Below are 22,715 nucleotides of genomic sequence, written 5' to 3'. Positions count from 1 at the left end.
TCGCCCCAGTCTGAGGTCAAGAGTGTGCTGGAGCAGGTTTTCATCCAGAATGTCTTTGTACATTGCTGCATTCATCTTTCCCTCAATCCTGACTAGTGTCCCAGTTCCTGCCACTGAAAAACATCCCCACAGCATGATGCTGCCACCACCATGCTTCACTGTAGGGATTGTGTGTGGTTTCCTCCAAACGTGACACCTTGCATTCACACCAAAGAGTTCAATCTTTGTGTCATCAGACCAGAGAATTTTGTGTTTCGTGGTCTGAGAGTCTTTTAGGTGCATTTTGGCAAACTCCAGGTGGGCTGCCATGTTCCTTTTACTAAGGAGTGGCTTCCGTCTTCTGAGAAAGTTTCTCATGGTCAGAGTTTTTAAGGAGAGTCTTCCATCTGGCCACTCTATCATACAGGCCTGATTGGAGGATTGTTGCAGAGATGGTTGTCATCCTGGAAGGTTCTCCTTTCGCCACACAGGAATGCTGGAGCTCTGACAAAGTGACCATTGGGTTCTTGGTCACCTCCCTGACTAAGGCCCTTCTCCCCCGATGCTCAGTTTTGATGGGTGGTCAGGTCTAGGAAGAGTCCTGGTGAATCTGAACTTCGTCCATTTATGGATGATGTCGGCCACTGTGCTCATTGGGACCTTCAAAGCAGCAGAAATGTTTCTGTACCTTCCCCAGATTTGTGCCTGAAGACAATCCTGTCCTGGAGGTCGACAGACAATTCCTTTGACTTCATGCTTGGTTTGTGCTCTGACATGCACTGTCAACTGTGGGACCTTATATGTAGACAGCTGTGTGCCTTTCCAAATCATGTTCAATCAACTGAATTTACCCCAGGTGGACTCCAGTAGGGCAGCACAGTCTTGTTTGAACCCTCTGTGATATTGCGGGATTTGACCACTTACAGGGACGGCCGCTGCATAACTTAAGCTGTAGAAACATCTCAAGTATACTCAGTTGAAACAGGATGCACCTGAGCTCAGTTTTGAGCTTCATGGCAAAGACTGAATACTTATTATTAGTACATGTGATTTCTTAGTTTCTTTATTTTTAATGAATTTGCAAAAATAATAAAAAAAAACTTTTCACATTGTCATTACGAGGTACGGTGTGTAGAATCAAAATGTGGAAAAAGTGAAGCACTGTGAATACTTTCCAGATGCACCGTACATACATGTAGGAACGTGAATGCTTTCAAATATTTGATTAAGCAACAGTTTGGGAAGTGCATTATCAAAAAAGAAAGCACTTGTGAACAATAATGTAGTTTGAAATTGATTAGTTGAAACAGCTCTTGGAGTAAAACTGAGGAACATGCGCTGTCTCAAGGGCAGTTTAATGTAAAATATCTTACATCATGGTAAGACTGAGGAAAACCTCAACAAGGTGGTCTTACTGTACCAGTAATGCATCTCACAGATGGATTATGGTTTTTCCAGGTGTGTTGTCAAAAGTTCTTCAGCACAGAAACGTTAAGCACTATGGATGCAGTGATCAGGCTGACTTTACTTCGCAGTAGAAAGTTTTTTGTTTTTTTAACCAGCGCCAACAGTTCAGACCTGTTCAAAACCAGGAGGACCCGAGTCCACCCATCGCCCATCTCAGAAGTGTCTTCCAGAAAACTATACCTCACAAGAACTTGAGTCAAAAAATGGCAGCAATTGACGAGAGGCAGATACTTCAACCACACAACAGTATCACAAATCTGAGCTGCGCCACAGTCAGTCTGCAACATGTTCACGATCACAAACATACAGCCAATGTTTTAAACATCTGTCTTCAGTGAAAAGAACGAGACATCCTGGAAGACACGGTGTGGCCTCGACCAAGCCCTGATCTCCACATCCTAGTCAGCATGGCACCCCTGAATTCTAAATACAGAATATAAAAACGTTCAGAAATAAATGTAAATGAGCCAATTTTGTATGATCAGACTATTCAAAGTAATGTCCACAGTTAATGAACATCATTTGTGAAATTAAAACAGACATAAAATGTAAATGTTTGATAAGTTAGTGTGTCGTTTCCCTGTGATATTGATGCATTAACCCCAACCGTCATCAAAGTCAGCACTGGGTAACGAAGTGACCTGCTCACAGTCCATCCTCAAAATCAGGGTGTTTGCAAGCACACTAGTCAAGGAGGCAGATCCAGGATTTTGTAAAGGGTGGGAGCAGGGGAATGTGTCTCTGGCGTGTTTCCCTAAGGGGCTCTGGAGGCGTGCCCCCGATAAAATTTTACATTTTTAGGTACCATTTCCTGCATTTTGGTGCATATTTCAACACAAAATGCAGTCACAGAGAAAAGATACTGTTTAACCTGTTTTTTATTCATGTGAACTTGTACAGTCTTACCTATATGTCCAAGACTTACCTATTCAACCACCTAGGCACCCATGATGGACTGCTTTTTATGTCAATGCAACTCTGTTTTTGTTGATCTTCTGTTATTGTTTTTCGTTTCTTGATGCTATGACGTTGTAACAGAGGATATTTTTTTAACTCCCAAAACATGAATTAGCTGCAAATTGTGAATTGCAAAATGTGAATACTGACAAAAATATGTCCCGAAACGTGAACGCACATCTCACAAAACGTGAATTTCTTCATGAGGTGGTGTACTGTATGTGCTTGGCTGAGGAGCCAATGGTGCGAACCATCTGTTGGATTATGACTGTGCACCCCTCAACTTGTACACACGTTACCATTGGACAGTTGTACTGCCCCAGTCAAAGTCCCCATCTGCCATGGTCCCCCGAGCGGGTCACGCCCAGCAGGGCCGGACACTTGATCCCCAAAAGCATGAGCCGCTTGACCCCCCCCCCCCAAAAAAGAAAAGAAAATGTTCTTGTGGCAATAGGGTTTGCAATCAAGATTTCCTGCAGTAATTGAGCCATAAACTATTTAAACTGAAATAAAATATATATCATGAATGATATTCATGTTTTGCTACTTATTTTGTGAGACCTCGCCGATATTCATAGTTTGCGTAAATTTTCATTAATGGTTTGCAGATAATTCACGATTTGCAACAGATTCACATTTTGACAGTCAGGAACATCTGAAATGTCTTTGGCTATAAAGGTGAACAACCTTGCTATACCTTACTAAATCATGGTTCTAGTACAAATTTATTTAGCTGAGTCACTTGTTGCTGAAATTTACACAGTGCAACTTTCTTCCTGCTGTGTTGTTTACGTTTTATGGAAGGATAAGGAAATATTGTTTTAAATCAACTCCTTAAACAAATAAAAGTTTGCTAAACACTTAGGTCATTTGAGCAACCTGAATTAACACGTGATTTATTTATTTATATATATAAAAAAAAACTTTAAAGCACGTGACTTCTTGGAAATTCGCGGCTGCCTCCATGTGACTGGTCGTGTTGTGGTCATGTGACAGTAGCTCTTGGAGCGGGTTTATCGCACATCGGTGGGTCGGTCGGTGTTTTTGTCCTGTGACAGTCAGACAGCATGGCTGGGACACGTCTGGTTTTTGTCCTCTTCTCTCTGTCCGTTGTCTCAGCCGCCGTGTTTTTTAACCCCAAACAGCCCTGTTACGTCCGCAGGGCGAGAACAAACAACTTTGGCCTCAAGTAAGTTTCTTATATGTGTCGTTAACGTTTAAAATGTGCCGTCAGAAGTCAAAATTAACACAGAGTGCTGAAAAAAAAATCAGTCTGATGAACGAAACGGTATTTATGTTACACACTTATGTACTTAATGTGAAGTGACGTCATGACTGTATGTGTAACGGAGGCCAGCAGGTGTCGCTGTGCAGATGTTATTTAGTAAACCTCACTACCAATAGCTCAAAAGGATTATCTGGTCACAAGGCCAGAGCCCTGGATTTTAAGCCTTCTGGTTAGGCAGTAATGCGCTTCCGTATGTAGCGGCTGCACTCTGCGTTGTGTTGCTATGACTCCGCCCGTTCGCTCCCCTCGGGACGCGAACTCACGATCCCCGGTATGGAAGTCGGACTCTAATGACACTTCTCTGACAGAATGGCTCTGATTTGTACAGTAGATTAGACAGAATTTTATTAATCCCTTGGGAAGACTCCCTCAGGGAAATTGCGCTGCCTCAGTCACATCCGCCAGAATCTGAGTTCTGATAGATTTTTTTGCCCCAGGAGAGCAAATACCACATTTCAGTATCTCATATAGTTCCTGTGTTACGATCATTAATCTATTTTAAACAACGGGGGCAATAGCATAATCACATAAACAGCAATATCTAGCCATATTTTAGATCAGATTGCCTCTTATTTGACCTCAACTTTAGACCCATGACCTGTATTGAGAGAGGATGGTCTGTTGTGTTTGTCCACCAAGTTTGATTTAAATTTCCCTTTGTGTTTTGAAGATATTACCACAGACCATAGATGATGATATCTGAGATACTTTGACGTTAGACCTAAAACCATGGAATGATCTGTAGAGTGACAAGACATTTTACTGAGTTTATCCACCAGGTATATCACCACGGACAGACATACACGTAGGGATAGGAATTGATGAGATTTCATTTGATAATTGATCTGCACATGTTTTGAGGGCAATTTCAGGGAAAGGTTGCAAAACTGTCATTTCCTGAACAGTGACCACGGGAGCAGATAAAAGGCATTTTCACAAGTCATGTATTCACCATATTGTCAGAGTATCAGCGAAAACTATCAGCAGGGCTTTTATTGTACATACATACAATAAATTTGTCCTCTGCATTTAACCTGTCCTAATACATTACATTTAGACACAATCTAACCACAAGTGAGTTCCAAGAGACCATAATCATGAATGTCCTCTTCATGCACATTAGTGTACCATATAACTGAAACAATCCTGCAAATGGTGATAGAAGCACCAAATTTGGCACAAATAGACATTACAGACATTACTCTTGAAAAAAAAACTGACTGATCACTTGAATTTTCAATAGACTGCCAGGTAGGGGTCAATTGAACAAAGGTACTCCAATCATATGGAAAACTATATCACTTTGTCTGATTATAAATATTCAAAAAATGTATAGTTTGGACTATCTATGAATGTTATGTCAGTTTGTCCAGGTGTCAAAAATTTAACTTGCCACAGGTGGAAATCGAACCCATGACCTTGTTGCTGTGAGGCAACAGTGCTAACCACTAAGCCACCGTGCTGCCCTTACTTGCTCCAATTTTGGTGATTATTGGTTGAACTAATAGGATTAATAAATGGAATAGTTTTGACTGTGTTGACTGTTTGGTCTGCAAACCTGTAACATGATAACTTAGTAATAACACATGGTGCAAACTATACATGGTGCAAACATGGTCACAAATGGTGTTTGGCAAGATGGCGCCTGTGTGTTTGGCATGCCGTCAGCCCTGTCGCTCGTCAAGTTTTTTGCTATTTGTTGCTGTGTTTTTGCTCTGTGTGTTCTGCCGGGACATTTCAGCCTTGCTTGTGTATGGTCGCCAGTCTCTCTTGGACATTAATGCTCTTTATGAGCCGCTGCTGTCGTCTGGGTCCGGGCTTGGAGGGCCCCGCCCTGCTCTGCCACCTGTGCTTGCGGACGTCCCGCTCCGCCTGCTCTGTTTTCCTTGCGTTCTCTCCGGGGGAGGCGCTTTAGAAGGCGCGGAAAGCGGAGCGGTGTGTTGGTGAAATTTAAGTTTTACCTGGCAGCCTTCACTAGAGGGTCTGATCCTCACCTCCTCTGGGATGGACGATATTTTTGGGCGTGGGAGCGCGCGCTGCGCACGAGAGGCTGCTGGATTCGTCCTGAGGAGCAGAACTTCCGCATGACCTCATTAAAACCTGCTGATCCCACCGAGATCCTTAGTTTGGGTCTCATTAACATCAGATCATTGTCTCTGAAGTCATTGCTGGTGAATGACTTAATTGTGGATCATCGTCTGGATATGCTTGGATTATGTGAAACCTGGATTAAATCCACAGCTGTCCTTCCTCTGAATGAGGCCTGCCCACCGGAGTACACTTTTAGTCACGTTTCACGTGATGTGAAGAAAGGCGGGGGTGTTGCTTTTATTTATAAATCCAGGTTTACTTTAGTAACTTTTGGGGGTCATAAATATAATTTATTTGAGCATCTGATTCTCCGTTATGCCCATGATGCTAAGTACTCTCAAGGTCATAAAACTGGAAATCAGCTATGTTATATTGTCACTGTCTACAGGCCTCCTGGCCCATATTCTGATTTTTTTAGATGAATTTGGCACGTTCATCTCTAGTCTTTCAACTAGTGTAGACAACATTTTGATTATTGGTGACTTTAACATTCATATAAATAAGCTCTCTGATCCCCTCGGTAAATCATTTATGGAAATCATGGATGCACTAGGATTTTGGCAGTTCATTCATGGTTCAATGCATATCAGTGGTAATACTCTGGATTTGGTTCTTGCACATGGCCTTGCTGTCACAAATATCGACATCCTGCCTCTTGCATCAGCGGTCTCTGACCAGTCGCTTGTTAGGTTTACAATTACGCTGCCGCGTTTAGTGGAGCAACAAACCTTCAACTTTGACTGAACTCGAAGCAAGACTACCTGAAATCCTAACTTCAAGCTTGATGAAATTTCAGTCAGTAGACAGTCTTGCAGATAGCCTGAATTTAGTGCTAAAAACCACACTTGATAAGATTGCGCCTCCTCTATTAAAGCCGCGCCTTCCCAAAGCACAGACACCCTGGTTCAACTGTTATTTGCGTGACCTTATGAAGAAGGCTAGAGGGTTGGAACGGAAATGGCGTAGTTCCAAACTAGAGGTGTTTCACCTTGCGTGGCATGAAGCTATTTTAGATTATAAGCATGCTTTATTGGCTACGAAGCAGGCCTATTATTCTGAATTGATCAACAAAAACAAGCATAACTCAAAGTTCTTGTTTGATACCGTGGCATTTCTTATTCATGGACAGCCACCTGTTGGTCGTTCTCCTTTTTCAGCACAGGACTTTCTTGACTATTTCGAAAAGAAAATAGAAGATATTAGGTTGAGCACATCTCAGTATACTTTGGTTGAATCATTGTATCCAGCTACTGAGCTGGGGACTACTACTGAGGTGCTACCTAGATTCACGGAATTTAACAGTATCTCACAAGGTGTGCTGACGAAACTCGTGATGTCTACTAGAAGCACAACTTGTTTATTTGAGCCTATACCAACAAAATTGTTTAAGGATCTTTGGCCCATTCTTGGGCCGACTGTGCTGGAAATTGTTAACCTTTCTTTAAACTCTCTATCTAATCTAATCTTGATCCTGGTGAATTGAAAAATTATAGGCCGATATCAAATCTATCATTCTGCTCTAAAATTCTGGAAAAGGTGGTTTCACGGCAGCTTGTGGACTATCTTACTGAGAATGACCTTTTTGAGCCACTGCAGTCTGCTTTTAGAAGACATCACTCCACAGAAACAGCACTTATTAAAGTAGTTAATGATCTTCTGCGAGCAATGGACTCGGATACTACTACAGCATTGGTGTTGTTGGATCTCAGTGCTGTGTTTGACACAGTTGATCATCATATTCTACTTGATAGGCTAGAAAACTGTTTCGGGATTACTGGAACTGCTCTTGTGTGGCTGACGTCTTATCTGTCTGGTCGTTCCCATTGTGTTTTGTGCAATGACACTACCTCTGACTTTAAGGGCATGAAGTTCGGGGTTCCGCAGGGATCCGTTCTGGGTCCCCTGCTTTTTTCCCTGTATATGGCACCCCTTGGGAACATTTTGCGGCATTTCGGGGTTGCTTTTCATTGTTATGCTGATGATACTCAGTTGTATATGCCGATATCTGCTGGAAATCCTGTCCACATAAAATCTTTACAGGACTGTCTTGCAGCAGTGAGAAGTTGGATGTCTAGCAACGTTCTACTTTTGAACTCTGATAAGACTGAAATGATGGTTCTTGGCCCAGCAAGACATCGGCACCAATTTGATCAGCTGGCGCTTAGCCTAGGTTCATGTGTTATACATCATACTGACAAAGTGAGGAACCTTGGGGTAATCTTTGATCCTATGTTGTCCTTTGACCTCCACATTAGGGACATTACGAGGACTGCTTTCTTTCATCTGAGAAATATAGCAAAGATTCGCCCCATCCTGTCTATGGCTGATGCTGAGACTCTGATTCATGCATTTGTCTCTTCTAGATTGGATTATTGTAATGCTTTATTCTCTGGCCTGCCGCAGTCTAGCATTCGAGGACTTCAGTTGGTACAGAATGCTGCTGCCAGAATTTTGACACAAAGTAGAAGGTTTGACCACATTACTCCCATTCTGGCATCCCTTCATTGGCTACCGGTTTCTCCCAGATTGGATTTTAAAGTTTTATTGTTGGTTTATAAAATTGTTCATGGACTGGCGCCTTCCTACTTGGCAGACTTGGTTAAGCCCTACGTACCTGCGAGGCCTTTGCGTTCGCAGGGTGCAGGGCTTCTGTGTATTCCGAGGATGAACAAAAAGTCTGTGGGGTATAGAGCCTTCTCCTACCATGGTCCGGCTCTTTGGAATGATCTACCTGGTGTTATTCGGCAGTCTGACACGGTGGAGATTTTTAAATCAAGACTGAAGACCCACTTTTTTTAGACTGTCTTATCATTAATTTTTTAATCTGTTGGTGTTTGCTTTGTAATTTCTTTTTATTCTACTGTGTTTTATCTTTTAACTGTGCTTTTCTTGCTTTTAATTTTGAATTTAGATTAATTTGTGTTGTGAATTATGTGAAGTGCCTTGGGGCGACTTTGTCGTGATTTGGCGCTATATAAATTAATAAATTGAAATTGAATTAAATTGATGGTACTTCCTCTTTAAAAACCTGTTAACCAATAATTTGCATCAAAGGAGTAATCAATCGTATCAAATGTGTTTTAAGGAATTTTTTGGAACCTTTCCTGTGAAAATGCCTTCCACATCATTGCAGCGGTTTTCCTTGAGTGTGACTTCATGATGAGAAAATCATGGCAGCGTTTATGTGGTGTTGTATTAATAACAACATGGTGGGAAAGTTATCTTCAAAATTGTTCAAGACAGTTAGTTGATAAACTCTTCAGTGATTTATGTTATAGTTTATCTTGTACAAAACAGATCAGTGTTGGGACCCATTCGGATGTCAACTTTGTTACACTCTGTGGTGGTGTTGAATAGGCAATTTCAGGGGAGGGTTGGTGAAATTCTGTTTGCCTTTATGATGTCATAAGGCAGATTCAGAAAAGTTTGTACAAAAACATATTTTTTGAAGTATTAGAAATAAAAGGGAAAAATTAGCACCATTTCTGGATTATCTGTAAATTTAGTCAACTTTTTTCTGACCAAGAGAAACAAATGGTATAAGTACATTAAAATTTTCAGATGGTCCACACACAAGCAAACAGTGGTGATTTATTTACCCTCTAACCCACAATCTGGACTTTGATCGTTGTTGTGCAGGAATGAAGGAAGTGATTTAAAAAAAACAATATGTTTGGAGGAAAGCTGAAACTGTTCCTGCTGGGTTGGAGAACAGGTTTTTAATGAACGGTTTTGTCTTCACAGGAAGTCACCCCGTCCTCATGAGACTCTAAATGTCTCTGATCTGCCAAAGGTGTGGGACTGGAGGAACATCAACGGCGTGAACTATGCCAGTACAACTCGAAACCAGCACATTCCGCAGTACTGCGGTTCCTGCTGGGCGCACGGCAGCACCAGTGCTATGGCAGGTATGATCCACCAGCACCCCCCTCCCCCCCAACATTAAAACAAGTTATTCAGCTCGAGTCCAGACGTGTTTGGGAGGTGTGTTTGTTCCTCATTCTGAGGAAACACAGGGGCTTTGTGATGACGAGAAGCTGTTAGCATCTTTTTTTTTTTTTCTTTCGTGGCCAGATCGTATCAACATCAAACGCAAAGGGGCGTGGCCCTCTGCTTACCTGTCTGTGCAAAACGTGATTGACTGTGCTGATGCTGGCAGCTGCCATGGCGGCGATCACAGTGGCGTTTGGGCGTACGCTCACACTCATGGCATCCCAGACGAGACGTGTAATAATTACCAGGCTAAAGACCAGGGTGAGTGTTGCTCCGCGTGATGGTTAGTCATGCTTGTGTGTGTCCATGCTGTGCACGCTTTGTGTCCCTGTCAACAGAGTGCAAAGACTTCAATCAGTGTGGCACCTGCTCCACGTTTGTTCAGTGCAGCATTGTGAAGAACTACACCCTGTGGAAAGTGGAGGACTACGGCTCTATCAGCGGGAGGGAGAAAATGATGGCCGAGATCTACAAAGGCGGACCAGTCAGGTTTGCAGCTCCACGTGGTTCACATACTAATCGATGAAACACCTTAAGTTCAAGGCAAGACAGAGTGCACCACCCTTACATGTCTGACACGGAGTCACGTCCATCCATTTGTTGGGATTCAGTCAAACCATGACGTACGGTTCTGTGTGTGGATCCGACCAAAACTGAACCACTTTATTCATGATTTCAACTCATGACCATATCATCATGTTTAATCCATATTGCTCCAAACAGTTTGAGTTCAAAACTGTGATCTTTATTTTGACCTTTCAAAGTCAGGTCTTGGAGCATGCACCGGTATTGCACATCACCACATCTACAACCCCTCAGAACGGTTTTGGGTCCTGGATGGCAACCAGCCAGACAGACAACTAGTCAGTCTCCTCCTCTCAAAAATAGCTGTGCTTTTATTGGATGACTCTTCAAGATCACCTATTATAAGAAGCTTTGGGCCCAAATTTTCAGCATGACATATTGACATATTTTCACTTTGCAAGCATTTAGCCTCAAGGATCGGATGTGGTTTGGCTCAGAATTGTGTACAGGTGTTCAAACTAATCACATTAAAAACAAACTCCCCCTTCTGTTCTTTTTTCTTTTGGTTTTCTCTGAAGTTATTATGAGTGCTGCAAACTACGATGTGATTTTCAATTAATTTTGAAATCAAACTCAGTTTAACATGGTGCCACACTAAAATACAAAATGGGGGAAAATGGGGACTGATAATCACGAAATGGTGGCAAAATGTAACAAAATGGAGCAGAGTGAACCAGACTCACTCCAAATAATTACTTTTATTTAATTGTTTAGAGTTTGTTTTTGTGAGCTGCACTCAGTATGTCAGTCAATGGGTCAGTCTGCTCCATTTTGTTAACTTTACCCCCATTTCGTTATTATCAGTCCCCATTTCGTCCCATTTAGCTAAAAAAAAATTAATAAAAGTGCTTAATTTAATCATATTTGGAGTCAGTCTGCTCTATTTTGCTACGTTTAACCCCCATTTCCTTAATATCAGTCCCCATTTTGCTTAAAAATAAGTAAAAGTAATTCATTGAATCATATTTAATCATATTTGGAGTCAGTCTGGGTCAGTCTGCTCTATTTCATTATGTTTTACCCCCATTTCATTATCAATCCCCATTTCGCTTAAAAATAAATAAATAAATAAAAGTAATTAATTGAATCATATTTACCGTAATTATATTTGGAGTCGGATTGGGTTAGTCTGCTTCATTTTGTTACTTTTTACCCTCATTTTGTGATTATTAGGCTCCATTTTGCTACATTTCATATTTTAGTATAGCCCTTTAATATGCGCAAAGGAGCAATTTTGGATGCAAAAAGACAAACACAAAGTGTAAAGTTGGGCTCACCGGCATCAAAATGACTAAACCGCAGAAGAAATAAAACCAGAGAGAAGAAGCGCAGAGGCGACTGTCCAAGAACCCATGGTTCAGTTCTAACTGGCTTGGTGGTTTTCAGGTTGTTAAAATGTAGAAATGTATGAACACACACACACACACACACACACACACACACACACACACACACACATATATATATATATATATGTATATATATGTATATACATATATATATATATATGTATATATATATATATATATATATATATATGTATATGTATATATATATATATATATATATATATATATATATATATATATATATATATATATATGTGTATATATATATATATATATATATATATATATATATGTATATATATATGTTCTCCTGCTTAGAAAGATTAGAGAGGTCTGTAATTTTCATCATAGGTACACTTCAACTATGAGAGACAAAATGAGGAAAAACTTTTTCCAGGAAATCACATTGTAGGATTTTTAAAGAATTTATTTGTAAATTATGGTGGAAAATAAGTATTTTGGCCGGACTCTGCGAGAATGTCTTTTTTGGACCACGTTTAAAAAGTTCCTCAACTCCAAAGCACGTCCTGTTGCTGCACTCAGCCCACAGAGACGAGACCAGACAGCAGAAAGAGCTCAGACAGACATCGACGTCTGCAGCAGCAGGCCGATAACAGCGATCCCTCACATGACGACTGATAAAATAATTCTATGCCTCCAAAAACTTGAAATCCTTCATGGTCGTCGTCTCCAAGATTTAATTTCTCACAATATTGCTTTCGATTTTCTGGATTAAGAGTTAGTAGGTAGTCTGAAGTCATCTTCCCGTGCATTTTCTCACAGCATCTGCTCGGAGTCTGGAGTTTTTGCCTACCAACTGTGTGCGGATGTGCGGGAAAGGTGGAAGTAAATAACAACAGCAATCCCTTCTATAGGAGAGCAGCACTGGAATTCCCTATTCTAAATGACCAATAGGAGACCAGCGCTCGCGCCACATTAATGTGAGGCTGACGCATGGGCTGACATCAGCGTCTCAGCTGCCAACCAATCACAGGATAGGAGGGATCTGGTCCAATCTGGCCCAATTCAGGGCCAGTTGTTGAGCAACCCTTACCAAAAAATAGTACTGATAAGTATATAAAAAGTAAACTGGAAGTATACTTGAAACATACTTGCATGTACTACTTTTTGGTAAGGGAAACCAAAGTGCTCTCAGAATGTGCCAAATTTCACAATTTTTTTTTCAAAATTTCCAGGAGGACATGCCCCCAGACCCCCCAAAGTGACCTCGCTCCTTTGGCACTCGGCCATCCACTCACAGAAAATGTTCAGTCAAAAGATTTTTCAGTTACTTGCACCCATGGAATCAATCTTTGTTGTGAGGCAACAGTGCTAAGCACAACCACCATGCCACCTGACTTTTAACATCCTTTTCACAAATCAAATCACCATGTCCCTTGCTGACTTATGTGGAATGCTTATTTTGAGAAAGTGATTAAAGATGCACTTTCGGTCACTATTAAATACCAAAGTGGCCACCAGTCTGTTGTTCCTGTAACCTTTGAAATTGCCTTACCTTTTAAAGGACATGTCACACCAAAATCATAACAACTTAGGTTTAGGATATTGGTGTCCATCCGATGATACACCAGGATTACTCTGTACAATTCCGTGACCGGTCTAAAAGTATACGGCATTCGCAACAACCAGCTATGGAGACTGCCACAAACAAAATACTTGTGAGTACTCATTTTTCAGAGTGTTTCCAACAGCGTATATAGCTTTCAGGAAAACATCCCAGCAAGTGCTTCAATTGAATGTAGCTGCTAACGTTAAGAATAATTGCAACGTTTACATAAGTGTAATGTCGAGTTGAAATGACTCGTTTTTAAGTGATAACTGTTAATTTTGATACAGTCACAGTAAAAGCAGCAGCCGCACTCCACATAGTGTACGTGCACGGTCATCATGAATGCAGCCTGTTAAAAACAGTTTCTGCTAGAGGCTCAGCTTTGTGCACGCTTGTAAGTGTTGTCATTTATATAACTGTGAAAAATCTAAGAAATACATCTGTGATCACACAGCCTGAAATACAACAGAGTTCCACATGCATTTTCACAGTGGGAGCTATAGCCGAGTTAAACCAGCGTGCTGCTCCGACAGGCTCTCTCAAAGTAAAATAAAAAATAACTAAGCCTACCAGCTCCACCATAGACAACAAAATACAAAAAGGAAAACCCATCAAAGAAATCATCATGCACAATCACCAGCCAGAGAACAAAGTCCAGGTCCACGCCATCAAAGAAGTCCTCACGTACGGATCACGCGCGATTGCCGACCAGAGAACAATGTTTCCACAGTAGCTCCGCCATTAGCTCCTCACAAAGTTCTCTCACGATTCTGGCACGTTAGATGGAAAGTCCATTATCCCCTGAAAATAACGTATTCTGGCTTTTTACAATGTGAGAAATACATGTGCATGTTCAGGCAGCCTGTAAAAACAGCATCGCGGAAATATTCCACATGTGCATTCACTGTGGTGGTAAAATAGCATCAGATAGCTGAGTGAGCACACGTTAGGATTCATAATCCGACAGACAATTTCCCTGAGGGAGTCTTCCCAGGGGCTCAGTAAAGTTCTATGCAATCTAATCTAGACTGAAAATTAAGAGGTTAGGGTTGATGTGTGTCATCTCCTCTCTGTACATCCTCTGTAAATCTGAGCCATCACTTTTGAATGAAAACTCATAAGCTTAGTTATCGGACGTAGCAACATTCATTTCACTTTGTCAGCCAACAGGATGTTTATGATTATCCTAAAATGTACGTCATGCTGAGAAATGCAGAGTAAGGTGTTTTTTTACGGAAATGCTCACCGCGCAAGAGGGATAATTAGCAATAGTCCATCTGCTCACCACATGTGAGCGGATAGACTTACAATCATGAATACTTTTATGTTGTGTTGCTAACAGAGATCTTAAATAACATGCAACATATCCTTTGAGCTCAAACTCAAAATTTTAACTCTTAAACAGTTTGGAGCCAATATGAATGAAACATGGTTGAAGGGTTGTGTGTTGGTAAAAGATAAAAGTGGATCAATTCTACTATCACTAGCAGCAGTATGACTGATAAAATTCAGGCGGTCTACTTTGGCTGCAGCCTGAAGGTGCTTTATTTCCACCAGTCTGCTGACATGTAACCAGCACCATCGTGCCTTCAGTTGCTGATTTCAGTGTGTGTGTGTGTGTGTGTGTGTGTGTGTGTGTGTGTGTGTGTGTGTGTGTGTATATATATATATATATATATATATATATATATATTATTTATTTATTTATTTATTTTTGGCAGCTGTGGGATTATGGCCACAGACAAACTGGATGCGTACACCGGAGGAGTCTACTCAGAGTATGTGGAGGATCCATTCATCAATCACGTTGTGTCAGTGGCAGGATGGGGAGTCGAGGATGGCGTTGAATACTGGGTTGTACGCAACTCCTGGGGAGAGCCGTGGGTAAGTCCTTGTTATAAAAGAAACAGATGAGTGCTGAGTCTCAGCTCGTCTTCACATGAGCTTTCTTAGTTACAATGTGTAGGATTTAGTGCCATCTAGTGGTTAGTCTGCAGATTGCATCACACCATTGCTGATACACAATATATATGATCGTACATTTCACAAAAATGAGGGCTCTCAAACTTTAGCCTGCACTAGCAACCAGTAGAATGTAGGGGAGCAACCTCTGATTCCTCTTTCTAACATCTTCTGGCCATGCGGCAATATGCAAAAGCTGGACCAAGTATGTCCCTTTTGGGCTACTGTAGCAATATGGCGTCCTCCGTGAGGACGCCCACTCCCCAGTAGATATGAAGGCCTCATCTTAAGTTTATGAAAACACATTGATTTATTGTTGCACGTAATTATACACTAATGGATGGTTACTGACTTGAAATGTAGTGTTTTTGTTTGTTTTATACCTGATTTTACATTGACATGTCGTGTTTGACTGACAGGCCATCTTAAAGAAGACGCCTAATGATTACTCCTGTTAGCATTTTTTTTTTTTTTTGGTCCATCACTACACAAATGTTTCATGCCAGGGCAAACAATATCTAAATAATGGCACAGACCTGATTCGGAATTCTGATCATTCCCACCAACTTGTCATATTCAGTTGCATTTCATGATATGTCTTATACACTCAACAAAAATATAAACGCAACACTTTTGGTTTTGCTCCCATTTTGTATGAGATGAACTCAAAGATCTAAAACTTTTTCCACATACACAATATCACCATTTCCCTCAAATACTGTTCACAAACCAGTCTAAATCTGTGATAGTGAGCACTTCTCCTTTGCTGAGATAATCCATCCCACCTCACAGGTGTGCCATATCAAGATGCTGATTAGACACCATGATTAGTGCACAGGTGTGCCTTAGACTGCCCACAATAAAAAGCCACTCTGAAAGGTGCAGTTTTATCACACAGTACAATGCCACAGATGTCGCAAGATTTGAGGGAGCGTGCAATTGGTATGCTGACAGCAGGAATGTCAATCAGAGCTGTTGCTCGTGTATTGAATGTTCATTTCTCTACCATAAGCTGTCTCCAAAGGCGTTTCAGAGAATTTGGCAGTACATCCAACCAGCCTCACAACCACAGACCACGTGTAACCACACCAGCCCAGGACCTCCACATCCAGCATGTTCACCTCCAAGATCGTCTGAGACCAGCCACTCGGACAGCTGCTGGAACAATCGGTTTGCATAACCAAAGAATTTCTGCACAAACTGTCAGAAAGCGTCTCAGGGAAGCTCATCTGCATGCTCGTCGTCCTCATCGGGGTCTCGACCTGACTCCAGTTCGTCATCATAACCGACTTGAGTGGGCAAATGCTCACATTCGCTGGCGTTTGGCACGTTGGAGAGGTGTTCTCTTCACGGATGAATCCCGGTTCACACTGTCCAGGGCAGATGGCAGACAGCGTGTGTGGCGTTGTGTGGGTGAGCGGTTTTCTGATGTCAATGTTGTGGATCGAGTGGCCCATGGTGGCGGTGGGGTTATGGTATGGGCAGGCGTCTGTTATGGACGAAGAACACAGGTGCATTTTATTGATGGCATTCTGAATGCACAGAGATACCGTGATGAGATCCTGAGGCCCATTGTTGTGCCATACATCCAAGAACACCACATCATGTTGCAGCAGGATAATGCACGGCCCCATGTTGCAAGGATCTGTACACAATTCTTGGAAGCTGAAAATGTCCCAGTTCTTGCATGGCCGGCATACTCACCGGACATGTCACCCATTGAGCATGTTTGGGATGCTCTGGACCGGCGTATACGACAGCGTGTACCAGTTCCTGCCAATATCCAGCAACTTCGCACAGCCATTGAAGAGGAGTGGACCAACATTCCACAGGCCACAATTGACAACCTGATCAACTCTATGCGAAGGAGATGTGTTGCACTGCATGAGGCAAATGGTGGTCACACCAGATACTGACTGGTATCCCCCCCAATAAAACAAAACTGCACCTTTCAGAGTGGCCTTTTATTGTGGGCAGTCTAAGGCACACCTGTGCACTAATCATGGTGTCTAATCAGCATCTTGATATGGCACACCTGTGAGGTGGGATGGATTATCTCAGCAAAGGAGAAGTGCTCACTATCACAGATTTAGACTGGTTTGTGAACAATATTTGAGGGAAATGGTGATGTTGTGTATGTGGAAAAAGTTTTAGATCTTTGAGTTCATCTCATACAAAATGGGAGCAAAACCAAAAGTGTTGCATTTATATTTTTGTTGAGTGTATTTGCTAATTACATTTAAAGAACGTTTTCACCCTTCATTGTCTAAAGCTACTGATCCTTCTATGACAAACTAATGCAACTTCACCCTAGTACTCCTTACAAGGTGACAGTCTTCATTTATAAACATACACCCTGTTCAGTTAAAATCCAATCATACAGTAGTTTTCTTCACTCATTTTTGATGTTTAATCTAAAGGCCTGGAGGAGATAAAATGTAATTTTTCTGTCTGAACTGTGTTCTGTTGAGCAAATTATGATTTACCTGAAGCATCAAGAAATAAATTTTGTGAAGTACTTTACCCAGTTAGGTCTGCAGTTCACAAAATGTCCAGTCGCCCTCCGTAGTGGAGCGGTTAGATTTTGTGCATTATTTGTGATCTGTTATTGTAACCATCCTTCTCCTCAGGGTGAGAAAGGTTGGCTCAGGATTGTGACCAGTGCCTACAAGGGAGGAAGTGGAAGCAAATACAACCTGGCAGTGGAGGAGGACTGCATGTACGGAGACCCGATTGTCTCCAAATCATACTTCTAGAGAGAACCAGTGCTCTTCACATCTGGATTAGAGCTCATGCATTTGTTAATTTCTGCTTTCAAACTGTAGAAAAGGGAACTGTTTTTATTGAAAATTAGGAATGCTCAGATTTCAGGGAAAAAGTTATCACGGGTGGAATTAAGACCTTAAGATTTTATGAATATTTTATTTTTTTATAAGTTTAAGATTTCTGAAGTATTGTTTATACTGTGCAAATGAGTGTATGGGTGATTCTTTAACTACGGGCACTATTGGCCTTGTAAATGTAATTTCCACCACACCATTGCCTTACAATATAAAAAGCCTTGGGGCAACTGTTTGTTGTGATTTGGCGCTATATACATGTACTCCGATGTCACTGTTTATCTCCATCAAAACTACCAAACAATCTTTCATACAAACTGTTTAAAGGGACATTACAGTGTTGTGGTGGAAATTATGGCAATAGTGTGGGACAACTACATTTTGTTTAAAAAAAATCACAACAGTTGTATGACATTGAATACCCCAATTATGTTTTGATTATTTTACTGATATTTTATTCAGAGATATTTTAAAACATTAGAAAAAACGTTTTTTTTTACCATTCATTTTTATCATTGAAGATCAAAAGTCTGGGTGTGAGACAAGCACAAAATGGCAATATTTGCATATAATGATGCTGAAAAAAGGTGAAAAAGTCATCATAGACTACTAGAACAAATTTCTTAAAACACTTTCATTGTAAAGATAACTATAAAAGTGTGAAATTTCCCCTTTTTTCTGTTTTTCATACAATATGATCAAAGGACATAAGTGCCCGTAGTCTAAGAATTACCCGTATATGTGTTTTCTTCACTATGGAAATCCTAAGCACTGGATGACGGAGGGTAGAAATGATTTTCATCTCAAGAACTGCCGACTTCTCAAAGCCAAAGAACAGCTCTCACTAAAGGACTGAATGTTTTTAATGTGTGGCCTTAATGCACTAAATCTTATTTTTTATGATCACTAACTTAACATTTAGTTAAAACATGTCTTTAAGTTCATAACATGTCATATTTCCTTGATCCAGTTTTATTGTAATGATTTTATTTTGTTCAAATGGCCTGAAAAAATGAGAACATTAAGTTTCTGGAAGTGGACTCCCAATAAAGACAATTACAGTTTAAGTCACTCCTCCACTGGCGTGGCCCAAGTACAGGGTGTTTTTTTTACACTAACTCACTAAAACTGTTTGAATTCATCTGTCTGTCTGTGCAGCAACATGTTTGAGAGAAACAGTTGAGATTCATGTGCCATCACATCAGGGGAAAAAAACACTAATTCTCATCTGCAAAATGCTAAATAAATATTACTGATGAAAAAATAGACAGTGAAATTTATTTTAAAATGGGTCAAACATTTAAAAAACATACTGAAAAAGTAAAATATTTAGTTCCATCTATTGAAGCTTTTTCTTCAAAAAAAAAAAAAAAATTCATTTTCTTACCAAATATTTCCAGTTGCTCTTCAAGCTAATTTTTGCCTCAGCAACAGAGTTTCTGATGTTTTTCCTCCAAATGTCAGGATAATTGATGTGTGTTTTTGCTGATGCCATACTGGCCGGGGACAGTGTGTCAACGGAAAAGAGCAGAATACGAAGAGTATTTTTAGTTTTTGTATCCATGTTGCTTCATCTTGTACAGGTTCACTGTTTCAGTTGTCAGTTATTTGTCTCTTCAATATTCGACTGGCTCCTGTTGAAATCAGATTTTTATTCCCCCGTCCATGTGACAGTCATTGTGTGAGTCAATAAAGACGATGCCACCTGACCTCAGTGTGCATGTGAACTTAAAACACTACAAGTTTGATTCTGCTGCAGTGTGACTGTGGATGTTCTGCTCATTTGGCCTAAATTGGACACATTCTTATCCCTTGATGTTTGTTGTTTTACATCACACAGGCTTACAGAGTTGTTGAGTCACAGTTGCGAGTTAAACTCATTTTAAAACTTCCAGTTGGCATTAGAGACGTTAGTAATTTACAGTGAAATTGAGCACATGAAAGTGAGCTGATTATTTTAAATATTCTTCAGTGTTTTGTGGGTTTTTACAACTTGGCCCAAACTTCAGAGTCCAGGTCTGATAGACAGACTTTCTATCAGATTTACTGGTTTGTGAAGATAAATATAACACTGCCCAAATTTGATAAATTATGCTCTTTTTGATCTAATGTCAGGGAATGATGTCACTGAGGAATTGAGCCACATGTATAAAATTAGGTAAATTAAAAATCTGAAGTCTTTATTCAAGGTGTGTGGATTTTTTTTTTTTTATATATACATGACCTGATATAGGGAGGTGGAAGTCAGATTTCCATGAGGAGGCGATGCACTTTGTGGCAATGCACAAGGCCAATGCAAGAAATTTCTTTTGGTTCCTTCTTAAATGTGCGTCAATGTTTGTAAGGTCTCCTAACACAGAGATTTGAGGATCTAATGTGAACTGTATTCCTAAAAGTTTAGTCATGGTGTCAGAAAAATCACTCCAAAATTTAATCAGTTTTGTGCATAACCATGTGCAGTGCAAGAATGAGCTGCCTTCTATATCGCATCTAAAGCACACACTGGATGTCTCAGGTTTATATTTGTGTAATTTTTGAGGTATAATATAGGTTTGATGAATGAAATTATCTTCCGGAAAGTGTCTTCTGTCTGGACAATCTACATACAGGCCTGAATGGTAGATCACTGCAGAGATGGTTGTCGCCCTGGAAGGTTCTCCTCTCCACAGAGGAATGCTGGAGCTCTGACAGAGTGACCTTTGGGTTCTTGGTCACCTCCCTGACTAAGGCCCTTCTCCCCCTATCACTCAGACAGGCAGCTGGCTCTAGGAAGAGCCCTGGTGGATGTGAACTTCCATTTACAGACGGTAGGAATGTGAATGTTTTTAAATTAATCAACAGTTTGGGATGTGCATAATCAAAAAAGAAAGCACTTTTGATCAATAATGTAGTTTGAAATTGAATAGTTGAAACAGCTGTTGGAGTAAAACTGAGGAACATGCGCTGTGTCAAGGACAGTTTAATGTAAAATATCTTACATCATGGTAAGACTGAGGAAAAACTCAACAAGGTGGTCTTACTGTACCAGTAATGCGTCTCAGAAAATTCAAGGTGGATTATGGTTTTTCCAGGTGTGCTATCAAAATTGTTCAGCAGAGGAAAAAAATGAAACGAGCACCATGGATGTGGTGATCAGGCTGACTTTACTTCACAGTGGAAAGTTTTTTGTTTTTTTTTTACCAGCACCATCTGTTCAGACTGTTCAAAACCAGGAGGACCCGGGTCCACCCAGCTCAGAAGTGTCTTCCAGAAAAATATCTCAACTGTGCACAAAAACACAAGAACTTGAGTCAAAAAATGGCAGCAACTGACGAGAGGCAGATACTTCAACCACACAACAGTATCACAAATCTGAGCTGAGCCACAGTCAGTCTGCAACATGTTCACGATCACAAACATACAGCCAATGTTTTAAACATCTGTCTTCAGTGAAAAGAACGAGACATCCTGGAGGACACGGTGTGGCCTCGACCAAGCCCTGATCTCCACATCCTAGTCAGCATGGCACCCCTGAATTCTAAATACAGAATATAAAAACGTTCAGAAATAAATGTAAATGAGCCAATTTTGTATGATCAGACTATTCAAAGTAATGTCCACAGTTAATGAACATCATTTGTGAAATTAAAACAGACATAAAATGTAAATGTTTGATAAACTAGTGTGTCGTTTCCCTGTGATAATGATGCATTAACCCCAACCGTCATCAAAGTCAGCACTGGGTAACGAAGTGACCTGCTCACAGTCCATCCTCAAAATCTGGGTGTTTGAAAGCACACTAGTCAAAGAGGCAGATCCAGGATTTTGTAAAGGGTGGGGAGCAGGGGGAGGGAGGGCATGTTTTTGTGAATGTGTCTGGGTCATGCTTCCCACCATTTCCTGCATTTTGGTGCATATTTCACCACAAAATGCAGTCGCAGAGAAAAGATAAATGGACTGCATTTATAGAGCACTTTTCCATCTGCATCAGACACTGAAAGCGCTTTACAAATAAACCCTCACTTTCACCCCGATGTGAGGGTGCTGCCATACAAAGCGCTCACTACACACCGGGAGCAATAGGGGATTAAAGACCTTGCCCAAGGGCTCTTAGTGATTTTCCAGTCAGGCTGGGATTTGAACCGAAGATTTTCTGGTTTCAAGCCCAACGCCTTAACCACTAGATCATCACCAGGTTATAAAAGATACTTTATAATCTGTTCTTTATTAATTTGAATTTGTACAGTCTTACCTATCTGTCCAAGACTTACCTATTCAACCACCGAGGTACCCATGATGGACTGCTTTTTTATGTCAATGCAACTCTGTTTTTGTTGCTCTTCTGTTTTTGTTTTCCGTTTCTTGATGCTATGACGTTGTAACATAGGGCATCTGTTAGCTCCCAAAATGTGAATCAGCTGCAAATCGTGAATTACAAAATGTGAATACTTGAAAAAATATCTCTCGAAACGTGAATTTCTTCATGAGGTGGTGTACTGTATGTTCTTGGCTGAGGAGCCAATGGTGCGAACCATTGGTTGGATTATGACTGCGCACCCCTCGACTTGTACACGCGTTACCGTTGGACAGTTGTACTGCCCCAGTCAAACTCCCCACCTGTCATGGTCCCCGGAGCGGGTCACGCCCAGCAGGGG

At 40.9% G+C, this 22,715-nt stretch overlaps 1 protein-coding gene across 1 annotated transcript; it reads left to right on the top strand.

Moving 5' to 3' along the window:
- Positions 1–3,374: 3,374 nt before the first annotated feature.
- On the top strand, positions 3,375–18,114 carry LOC117507090 (cathepsin Z-like). Its single transcript, XM_034166851.1, has 6 exons — positions 3,375–3,592; positions 9,527–9,690; positions 9,857–10,036; positions 10,114–10,264; positions 15,001–15,163; positions 17,872–18,114. Exons 1-6 carry the CDS (start codon positions 3,471–3,473, stop codon positions 17,995–17,997), a joined length of 906 nt encoding a protein of 301 aa, XP_034022742.1. The 5' UTR covers positions 3,375–3,470; the 3' UTR covers positions 17,998–18,114.
- The last annotated feature ends 4,601 nt before the right edge of the window (positions 18,115–22,715 follow it).

The sequence above is a fragment of the Thalassophryne amazonica genome, chromosome 3, assembly GCF_902500255.1.
Source record: "Thalassophryne amazonica chromosome 3, fThaAma1.1, whole genome shotgun sequence".
Lineage (NCBI taxonomy): Eukaryota > Metazoa > Chordata > Actinopteri > Batrachoidiformes > Batrachoididae > Thalassophryne > Thalassophryne amazonica.
Note: the sequence above shows the minus strand (reverse complement) of the source record. Positions and strands in the feature narration are given on the sequence as shown.